Source organism: Argopecten irradians, chromosome 12 (genome assembly GCF_041381155.1).
Source record: "Argopecten irradians isolate NY chromosome 12, Ai_NY, whole genome shotgun sequence".
Classification (NCBI taxonomy): domain Eukaryota; kingdom Metazoa; phylum Mollusca; class Bivalvia; order Pectinida; family Pectinidae; genus Argopecten; species Argopecten irradians.
Window position 1 is genome coordinate 33,041,630 of NC_091145.1, and position 12,116 is coordinate 33,053,745.

A 12,116-nucleotide genomic window follows, 5' to 3' on the forward strand; every position below is an offset into this window, starting at 1 on the left:
TTTGTTAGGTAAAATTCATTTTAATCATTTTGATGTCTTTGGTACAAAGTTGATCTCCTGTGTACATTTCATCATAATAAGTTAGGTTTCTACCTAATTAGACTAGCTATAGGTTAAACAGACTGAGAAACACATTCATTCTAATTAAAGCCCTCTGTCACAGCTGAATGATTAATACAGAATTTCAAATGGGTAAGTTACATAACACAGACATCTCTGCCCAGTGTAAAAGTTCAGCATTGATGGCCAGCCAATCTCTTACAAAGGGTTAGCTCCCCCTGGAAATTCATAATGGACCGTTTCCACCTTTGAATTAGAAGAGGTCAGATGAGTGTACAGGGGTGAAGTAGTTAGGCAATTTTGGGTAAAAAAACCAAGATCAATGTCTGTCCATACAATAAGCAGGCCTATTCTGACTAGCTGTATGACCACAAGGAAACCATACACACACATCATAACCTTGTGGTGTCATACAATATATACCATACTAATTAACAAAATCAGCCTCCTATGACAAGGGCTTTAATTAGAAGTAATGTGGTCTTCAGTTAAGTTGGTCGACTGTCTATTATACTGCAGAAGTCCCTAGTTTGTTACATATACAAAATGTATTAGGTACACAGAACCTGATACTCCTATATGTAGTATCTGGTTACATAACATTAACAAATCAACGAGATTCAATTTCATTGGCATTCAGATCACAATTATTTAAATTACAACTCTAAGAAGAGTTCTCTATTTTAATATCATTACAATTAATACCTCATTCAAGTTTGGCACTTTTTGCCTGTAAGATTAAAACACAAAAGCATTTTTGCCTAAATGTCACATGAAAGGTTTGCCCTGAAATCACAATGTACATGTACTTATTAATATTCCTTTCTATAAAATTAAGAAGAATGACGTTTGTGTCTGTTATTGACAATAACATTCACTACTGTAACTGTCTAACACTAAAAGGACACAATTTTCTATTTTTATCAACAATAGACAGTCTGTTTAGACATTGATTACAAAGTCTGTTTTAACTCATTAACCCCTGAAGACACATTTGGACTCTTCTAAATCAAAGACGAGATCAGTCCACTGAAAATTTTCATGGATGAATGGGTTAAACAGTACTATGATCTTCTCCTAAGATACGCTTAATCCAAAAATGTAATGTAAGATTTTAGACAATCGGAAACCTCGGACAAACATCATCAAACGTCAGATGTTTCGCATTGTTGAACATGTTATATTAGTTGAGTTGTGTCTCTGCTACCCATCAAATGCCTGCCCCTACTGAACAAATAATGCGTAATGAGTTATGAACAAAATGTTCCTCTCTTATACAACAAAGAGAAAGCGGGAAAAGAAGTACCTTATATTTGACTCACAACAATGCTGATAATAAGATACCAAATAGCACAACAGAATTTTTTTCAGCAATTTTTGAATGAGGCGTTCTTAACTCTGTAAAGAACTTGTCTCAGATTCTCTTCCACTAGCTTCTATTACTACAACACAATTCAATATTGGTGGACACCTGAAGATATCACAGGAATGAGAATGAATAAATTTAATACATGTACATGTTTTACAAAAATTATTACTTTTAAATCACATTTTCAGTACCTTTTAAATTGATCATTTATAGTCTGTTCTTGTAAAGTTTTCTTTGTATATATAAAAGTATCTTACTTTCATGACATTGCATACATGTAAGTTTTTTTAACAGTTTTATAGTCTTTTTCTTAAAGAAAATGATCATTTCCTAAAAATCATGTTACAGGAAACAGCGAAGAAGTGAAAGAAAAAGTTAAAGAATCACTGATTACAGTTATACGGGTAAGACATGTATACAGATGTAACTTGTCTAATTCTGATTACAGATTTACCTGTGCAGGTAAAACAAGGTTGTCTAATCATACAAGATTATACATAGCACCAATGTAATGCAAGTGTTTTGATGTAGAATTGGCGAGACAATTGATGGGAACCACTTTTATCAGAAATTCACAATGTCAAAAATAAATTATCACAACTGTTCATTTCGTTTATGTTAGATCTCAATCTTCAAAATGAATATACAACAGATAAATAACAAAGACGTAATATGTATAGCAACATAAGACAGGACATATCAAATCAATTGACTGTACTTAACACAGAGGGGGAAATATAGATACAAATATCGCCTATGTGTAATTGTGTAGTGATGTAGGGGCATGGGAATGAACCATGTGTAGAGAAAAATACCTCCAATGCAAAAATAATCTCCATACAGATACGCAAAATTGAGAATGTGGTTGACCCCAATGTAAATTCTGTATTTGTATACTACAGAGTTATCTGATCTTGTGAGTAGGTAATTATTGTGATGTCATGTGTTTTTGAGCATGGCATCATAGTTTAGGGAAAATTTTTGTACCACACAAACTGATGACATAACAATCAGTATTGACTCTCAAGAGCAGATAACTCTGTAAAAGACTCAATACGCTTGTACATATATGAGACAAATGTTTCACAGAATCTCTCTACTATGTGGAGAAAATTTACAATAAATAAGTGTCACTGGCATAATATTACAGCAAAAAACAAAACATACAAACAATATGTGAACTTTGGCCACTTCAGTATTTATAGATACTACTGATCATCATTATCAAACACCATATTCATACACAGTATACATGCTGTGTAGGAGTCAAAAATCTTCTCAGTCAATAAATACATGCACCATCAAGCAACCAAACTCAGAAAGCGATACATGGTGTTGATGAATTGGGAGAATAGATAATAAAAATCTATTGGAACCTTCATTACATTTCATCACTTTCTTTGTATGACACATTAGAAATGAGAGAATCATTTAGACTTTACAGATCATGGCAGGGTAAGAACAGGAGAACCCTTAGATAATTATGAACACTTAATTCTATTCAACATGAAGAACACTTTTCTAGCACTAACATTTAACAATTTGCCATGAAATAAAAATTTAAGTTAAAAATACTTAGCAAATTAAATTTTGATACAGAAATGAAACAGAAATGGAATTGTATAAATCTTGTGAACAATGACTGCAAATTAAAGAGATGATAGTATTTTTTTCTCAGTTTTTTGATCAAGCGAAAGTGAAGCAGCAACAGCTTTTTTTTGGTAAAAAGACAAGAAGGTAATTAATTCACATTGGGTGTGGAAGACTAACTCCATCGTTGCTTGTTAAGGAAAAGATTTTTTAATTATACAATTGATGGTATGCAGCCATGAACAAAATGTAGACAGACACTGAAATGCTAAACAAGACATCACGTGTAGGCTGATGCAGGATATTTCAGTCATTATTCAGGGATCATAAAGTCTCCTTCAGAGTGTCACAAATACTTCTTACATAAATTTTAATTTCAAAATAATAATTTCTATCTTACTTGTTATAAAAAAAACATAAAAATAGTTCCTAACAAATGTACATGTTTTCAAATGATAAACTTACTTTGAGTTCAAATATGCAAAAAAGCACACAAGTTCATGTTTTCCAAGGAATTCGAAAAATATCACAGAATGGCTCCACAGATCATTGGTTGGATCCGTTACTCAAAGTCTGTTGGAGAAAATGTCTCTAACTCCCTCCGCCTCTGCATCAGATTCTAAAATTAACGCAGAATATAATTACTAATCATTAAATGTATATAATTTGAAGCTTCATTATTTAACATGAACAGCACATCAACATACCATCCCCAGGAAATCAGTTAGCACAAGATTATCCCCTAGTTTGAAACGTAGAATCAGACATGTCAGAGTGACAAAAATAATAAAGCTAAGTTATAATGATGTTTATAATATTCTAGAGACTAGTAGGCAGTTTACTATAAGACAAGAGGCCCATGGGCCTTAACGGTCACCTGAGTTAGAATATATAATGAAACAAATAATGAAACAAAATAAAGACATATAAACACTATATGCTGGGCCTTGAAGTTGGTCAGTGATTTATAAATTTGACTCTTTAGACTATGAAGAGTATTTGCTTCCATCAAACCTGTGAACTTAGAGGTATTTTTTGAAATTTTAATCATTTTGACCCTTTTTGGTCCTGCCCCTCTGGTCCCCCAAGGGGTCATCGAGGACAGATCGATATGAATGTTAAAATGCTATATCTTCGGCTAATAATTCTTATCAAGTTTGACTAATTCCTACAAAGATTGGGCAAATAATGTTCACAATTATGTTTTTCCTATATAAACAAAAGTAAACTTGACCCCTCCCCAGGGGGTAACGTGAGACCCAAAGCTCATATAATTCACAATTTTTATAAAACACCTTAAGACCTTTCCATCTATAATTATTTGATTCTACTGTATCCAGAATTTTAGAAGATTTTTGAAGTTTTAGCCTATTTGACCCTTTTTTTGCCCCGCCCTCTGCCCCCAGGGGGTCGGCCAGGACCCATGTGGATATGATATTAAAATGCTATCTCAGGCTAATAATTCTAACCAAGTTTGACACATTTCCTATGAAAATTGAGCAAATAATGCTCATTAATGTGTTTTTCCTATATAAACTATAGTAAACTTGACCCCCTCCCCAAGGGGAAACAGGAGACCCCAGGGTCATGTAATTTACAATTTTTATAAACAAACTTTAAGACCTTTTCATCTATAAAGTGTATTTGATTATACCATTTCCAGAATTTTAGAAGAATATTTTTGAAGTTTTAGCCTATTTGACCTTTTTTGGCCCCGCCCCTCTGCCCCCAGGGGGTCGGCCTGGACCAATATGGATATGATATTAAAATGCTATCTCAGACTAATAATTCTAACCAAGTTTGACTCGTTTCCAATGAAAATTGAGCAACAAATGCTCATAAATGTGTTTTCCCTATATAAACTATAGTAAACTTGACCCCCTCCCCAGGGGGAAACGTGAGACCCAAAGCTCATATAATTCACAATTTTTATAAAACACCTTAAGACCTTTCCATTTATGAAAAGTATTTGTTTCTACCATTTCCAGAATTGCAGAAGAAGATTTTTGAAGTTTTAGCCTATTTGACCCTTTTTTAGCCCCACCCCTCTGCCCCCAGGGGGTCGGCCAGGACCAATGTGGATATGATATTAAAATGCTATCTCAGACTAATAATTCTAACCAAGTTTGACTCGTTTCCAATGAAAGTTAAGCAAAACATTCTCATAAATGTGTTTTCCCTATATAAACTATAGTAAACTTGACCCCCTCCCCAAGGGGAAACGTGAGACCCCAGGGTCATATAATTCACAATTTTTGTAAAGGACCTTAAGACCTTTCTATTTATTAAAAGTATTTGATTCTACCATTTCCAGAATTTCAGAAGAAGATTTTTGAAGTTTTAGCCTATTTGACCCCTTTCGACCCCGCCCCTAAAGCCCCTGGGGGTCAGTCATAGAAAATTTGTTAATAGGATTAAATGACCATCTCATACTGATAATTCTGACAACATTTGACTCATTTCCTATTACAAATGACCAAATAATAAGCAAAAATGTGTTTTCCCAATATAAACTATAGTAAACTTATCCCCCTCCCCAGGGGGAAACTAGAGACCCCAGGGTCATATAATTCACAATTTTTGTAAAGGACCTTAAGACCTTTTTTATCTATGAAGAGTATTTGATTCTACCACATCTGTGAGTAGAGAAGAAGATTTTTGAAATTTTATTCAATTTTACCCCTTTTGGCCCCTCCCACAGCCCCCTGGGGGGTGGGGACCATATAATTCACAATTTTGATTGGCCTTATGCCTAAGAAGGTTTGTGCAAAATTTCATTGAAATTGCTTCAGAAGTTTTGGAGAAGAAGACGAAAATGTAAGTTGTTTACAGACATACGACGCACGACGACGGACAAAAGGCGATTAGAATAGGTCACTTGAGACTTCGTCTCAGGTAACCTAATAAAAAAGACCCCCATTTATGCATGTACAAGTATATCAAAGTGGGATGTGACGTGACAGGACAGAATATAGTACAGACATGGTGAACAACATCTATCTCTCCCGGGACCACCTCAGCCATTCTTTATGCTTTATTCCTAATGGTTTCTCTGAAGTTCATGTCCCTAAATGACTATGGTTATTTCAATAATCCAACCATAACAGTAGTTGGAATTCCTTCCCTGCTCCATATTTCCAGTTTGAAGTATTTTGTATCTTACAGACATACGTGTGTAAGGATCCTGTGTTACCTAGAGCAGTTGATATTACTCATTTGACCCACAACCATAACAGGACTGATAGTTTACAACCCCTTTGTGACACCTGATCAATACTTTGATTGACACTAAACATGGAAAAGGAGAAATCTCAATATCTTTTAAAGAGGAATATCTAGATCCCAGAGCACTATATAAATATATGTGATACACGTCACTGATGTCAAAATGATATCTCAGATATATATGGACAAGTTATCATTTATTTCACAAAAAAAAAGAATAATGGTTTTCAATTTCTGTGATTCAAGGACCATCATTCAAATATGACAGAATTTGTAAATTTTAGGACAAATATCCTAACAATAGATATAAACCAGTTTGAGAAATCTATAATTTCATATTCTTTTAACATCCTGTGGATCAAGTGAATATTGTCGTCATCTTCATTCCTCTGAAGAACTTTAAACTAAATTGCAGAACAAAACTTTCATGGAATATATTGGTATCTTTAAAAATTCTATCAATTTTGAAGCAATGAATAGTTATTGTAGTAACTATCAGAGATAAGAATGACTATGGTTTTATGTTCAGTTGAGTATGTTCGTGACAAAAGTGGAACATTTGAGACTCAAAGCAATAATGCTTTATCAGAACACAGGACAAAAGTACACCAGGGATTCATACATCTAGCCACCAAACAATTTAACAGAATGTCTGACAAAATTGAATTCTCCCTGTTATAATAGACTGTGTCACATAACTAGGAAAATCAATGGGCTCTCCAGATCTCACTTTAATCATCAAACACTATGCTGTGTAAAACAGATTTGTTACGAACAATTCAAATGAAAAAAAATAATAAAAAAAAATAATAAAAGTTAAGCAAGTGAGTTTTTATCATAGAAGCTGGAGAAAAACTTCAAACATACAGACTGTGTCATTGTGTTTGTAATGCTCCTTTGGTGGTGCTTCAGTCTTTTTTATTTGTGAATGAAGATTGATGGTAAACACAAGCCACTTAAATACCATCAAGTTATCTAATCTCAACAAGATCAGTATACACATGAATATTACTCTTAACTCCTCAGAAAACATTACTTCAATTTCTTCACTTAAATTTTGTTTTGATTGAATCCAGAAAGTACAGAGGATATTTGCATAGGTCATTTTCCAGAAGAAAAATATGCAAATAACCGGAGTATTTCGAATAGGCGGAGATGACATTTTGCACCTCCGTTTGGACCCCACACATATGTATGTGAATAGGCAAATAGATATCGTTTCGTTTACTTGATAAATACCTAAATTATTTACACTTAAAACGAACCACAAGTATTATTTTCGAAGTTGTAAATCGATTTTTGTATAAATGTAGAGGCCCATAGGACCTGAAGGGATAACTTTGCTTACATGGCCAATTATCAAACAGAACAGAATAACATAATATGTAAAAGCTTTCATATTTAACATATATTTAATTTTTTTATGTCAGCTTTTAGCTATGATTTGTATTCAATAATAAACTTCAAAGAGGCTAACAAGACCTGAAAAGATACTGACATGGACAATACTCAGTATAATTGTTAAATTCCCCGGAGTAAAATTTCATGATTTACTGTTTGTAATATATTTGTAGGGGTTTGTTTTCACTAATTAGACTTGTAGCCTATTAAAGCATCATTAATATGATATGAGGTGAAATGTAATACCATGTACCATGATTTTTTAACAATTTTGCAAGGTTTTAAATTTCATAAATTCAAAAATAGGGTTACCCTAATCCACAAATTAGTCAAATTAACATAGTATTCATATTTCTGACTCAATAATACACACTAAGAAGACTTTAACAGTCTGTACCTACCATTTTGAGTGAGGAGAGTTGTTGAAGAATGGCGTCCTGTCTGTGTGTGGGATGGTCCATTACCAAGGCAGGGTTCATAATGGGGTCCTAGCAACATCAAAATTTTATCTAATTTGTTAATATTTGAAAAAGTGCTATCTATTTCAAATAAAAAAATCTTCACCAGGTTATATTTCAAATCTTTGATTAAAACTTGAGAAATGATTAAAACTTGTGCCACCCCGAAAAGTATCAACAAGTTTATTGTACATTGAAATTTTTTACAATAATAAACACAAATATAAATATTTAAGTAAAACATGGAGAATGTGACTGAAGATCAAGAAATTTATTTACAATATTCTTACCTTAGACTTCTCCTCTCCTGGTATTTTTAATCTATCCTCATACGGCTCAGACTTTTTACCATAGTCGCCAGGTCTTAAACCTTTGATATAGGCCTTGCGGGCATTGATGATAGCCGTGGGCTCCCTAGATATTTGTAGCGGAGAACCCGCTCGAGCCGGATCTAGCACTTCAACAGTTCTCATGAATGGCACAAACTCGCCGTCGGTCAGTGGTATATCTAAGGGATCACTATCACCATACTTACGAGCAGATTGTTTATCTGCTAGGTGTACGTCATACGCATTGTCTTTTTTAATTCTTAGGGCGGGGACTGGGGGTGATCTCCCCCTGACTGTGTTGTAACTGCTCTCAATATGTCCAATCACTTTTTGTCCAGCCCCAGGCGAAGACGTACGCTGTGTCACATTGGGTGAGTGTGCCCTGTATGTCTGTTGCCTGCGCGCACTGACGTTTTCAGGTGAATGTGACTTTGACCTACGACTAGCATTTAACCTTTCAATACTCCTTGACCTATGACCTTCGTGATCAGACACAGGTGAGTGGCCACGCGAGGAACACCCCTTTGGTCGCTCTGTAGGTATACGATCACGATTCATGTTCACCAAGTTCAATAACTCCTGTTCTCGTTTTAGCCTTCTAATTTCACTTTGCTTTCTTTTCTCGGCAAAATAAGGATCTTTTTCTGACTGTTTCACTGGCTTTTTACGTCTTTTATTCTGAAAGTTCCATTTTGGTTTTTCTTTTTCTTTTTCCTCTTTCACCCTGGATTTTGATTTCTTTTCTGCAGGGGGTTCTGGTTTTCGTTGATATTTTTTGGTTTCTTCCTTTGCTGCACTTTTTACTCGTACTCTCTTCCCCTGTGCATTATACATTATGTGGACCTCACTTTCCTCTCGATTTGTCCCAAAGTCTGTGTTTGTACCAAACTCGACTGTAGTTAAAAGAAACAATCATCAACATTTCTGTATCTTTGACTGTTAATATTCTATATTTATGTTGACAAGAATCAATATATATGCTTTAACAGTAAACAAGTCCCCATATTTCTGATCCATACAGGCCAAACATTTAAAATTGCATGTCTCATACATGTACTTTGTATAACCTATTTCCTCTGCGGTTTAATTTTCATATTCTAGGAGTTATACCTGAATTGTTGAGTTACACAATACATTAGGTATACATTATCAGGATGAGGCTAATTTAGCACATATAGTCATTTTTCTTTCTGTAAGTTTTATATTGATTATTGTTAAACAACTATGACCAGTCCTTCCAATAGAAATACAGTATTTGGCCGAATAAGTGCTTTAAGAATTTGAAACAAATAGGGTGGGCGGCTTAATGTAACCAAATTTGGACTAGACTTTCATAAAATGATTCTGAAAAGTAAGCCATAAATAAGTTAGTTAAACAAAGCAGTACAGAAACTAAAGGCTTTCATGTTGTCATCTCATGTAATTCGTGGTAAGTAAAATTGAGGCCTAAGGAAGAGGGCTGGAGTGCTTATTAGGTTAAATGCAGTATTTGATCATTCCATAATGTAAATCTGCTTATAATATTTTTACCATGCTTAACCCCTCAAGAATCCATTGCTAAGTTATACAGAAGTAATTATTGATGGACTGATCTAAAAAATGTTGGAGATTACCCCAAGGAATTTGTTTATTACCTACAATGCTCTGTATACTGTTTTGGTAGTGCCTGATACCATTGAGCCAGAGGCAGAAAATGGTTATACATCTAGTTAACATGCATGTCTATTCATTTTTACCATTACCAAAAAATATCAAGGGAGTAGTGTAGATATAATATGTACATTTCACAAAACATTAAAATACAGTAATAATTGTGTGTGATCAACTAGCATGGTGCTTGTTTGGAGTACACCGAGTTTAGCCAAATCAATACATCTCTGTAGTGAGTATAATATAACAAGCTACAAAATGGTGCTGCATGCAAGGTTTGTGCCGCTAAGGTCCCTAGATACTTATATGTGGAGACATGCAGACAATTAACTTAGAAAGCAGACAATGATGTTATAAATTGGCTGGTGAAAATCTACAAATAAATGTGAATATCTATACTTTGTGATCATACCCATGCATAAAAGATTACAATGGCTGACATGCCTTACTCATACGGGCCATGTCTTATGTATACTGAACATGCCACATTTAAACTGACCATATACTATGTCATAACATACACTGACCACATTAATGCTTAGATACTGACCATGCTTTACTGATAGTGACCATGCTTTATGGATACTGACCATATATATTTTATGGATACAGACCACATACTTTATCGATACTGACCATGCGAAAGCCTTATTCATATTGACCATGCCCATGCTTATGACTGAATTCTATACCAACCCTTGTCATATAAGTCGGTATCATTGACCGTTTTATCATCATATTCGAGGGGTGGAGTATAACGTCCCATACCAGTTTGAGTGCCGAATTCTCTGGAAGCCTCGTTACCATGGCGAAACTGACTCGGGGTCAGGATGCGGTTTTCTATATAGGGTTGGTTATCCATGATCAGGGCCTCTCTGTGTGACCTGTGGGTGGGCCCCGTACGGGGAGATAACTCCAAGTTCAGGCCTGGTACATACTCAGGTTGGACGAGAGTACCAGGGTTATTATTTCGGGGCGTTAATTTGGCTGTAAAGAAAAAAACATTTAAAGCAATGACAGAAAAAAGTGAAATTTTGTTAGAAAAAAAATGTATAAGATAACCTATTGACCTGAAAGCAGAATGTGAGAAGCAGAATTAATGAAATATCTGACTAACAGTGAGAGAGCCAAAGTCAATAAGGTCAATACATCACTTTCAAGATACCAAAATGACACTGGTAAAGTAGGATTCACCACCAGTTATTCCTACCTTTCAGGCGATTGTAAAATTTTTACCTGATTTTGTAATGTTACTTTCACCAGAAATCACACAAGTAATCTTACTTGACCACGTCATTTCATAATCTCAAAACTCCAATATCTTTATCAGTATAAGATAAAGAAGGAACCCTCAAGAATCAAATAAAATTAAGTAAGAGCTTATGGTGATGTACAAGAGAAGAGATGTTTCATAAATTTTTTTTGATAGATTTATTTTGAAACCATAGCAGGAAATGCTTATAGTTTTTTATCAAACAAATTAGTACCAGCTTTGTCATATTTTCTTTTGGGTTAAAAATTTATGACAGAGAAACAATAATCAAACGTCCCAAAAGAATTTTGTTCCAACCAGAATCAATATACAATTATAGCATTTTGATGAGGTCAATGCATATTTTTATTGACCAAAGAAAAATTGTCGACCAAGAAACGCTTAAGTTATCAAAGTAATAATGAGTGTCGCATTCAAACGCTAAATGACTTTGACGCTTTGATGCACTGAATCAGGAAATCCCTATCTATTTATAGACAGATCGGTCAATCAACTTTTATCAGTTGATCATTGTTTTATAGGGGGTCACTGATTTTGAATTTTTGTTAATGCAATGTGGTTTTTAAACAAATCCATCAAAAGAAAGAATCATTACAGAATAAAGCAAAAAAAAACAACAAAAAACTCTTCTTTTACTAGTTTGTACAATATCACAATGAGCTTTAAGTTTATCCAAATTTAACACCCAGATGAATCCATAGAAAAATTCATCTGCTGACAAAGTTAACCAAAACGGTTCCAACATATCATATTTCAGCTGG

General features: G+C 34.3%; 1 protein-coding gene across 8 annotated transcripts in view; it reads right to left on the bottom strand.

Annotated features, from left to right (window-relative positions):
- Nucleotides 1–12,116, bottom strand: part of LOC138304653 (coiled-coil domain-containing protein 66-like) — a 43,458-nt gene continuing 31,342 nt past the window's right edge. For 7 of the 8 annotated variants that reach the window (XM_069244833.1, XM_069244836.1, XM_069244834.1 and 4 more), the window contains 4 exons: nt 10,779–11,069; nt 8,394–9,325; nt 8,047–8,133; nt 1–3,638 (listed from right to left, as the gene is read on the bottom strand). In XM_069244833.1, coding sequence (XP_069100934.1) covers nt 3,582–3,638; nt 8,047–8,133; nt 8,394–9,325; nt 10,779–11,069 — 1,367 coding nt within the window. In that variant the 3' untranslated portion in view covers nt 1–3,581. The remainder of the gene's footprint in view (nt 3,639–8,046; nt 8,134–8,393; nt 9,326–10,778; nt 11,070–12,116) is intronic. The other variant, XM_069244837.1, reaches the window with a different exon arrangement.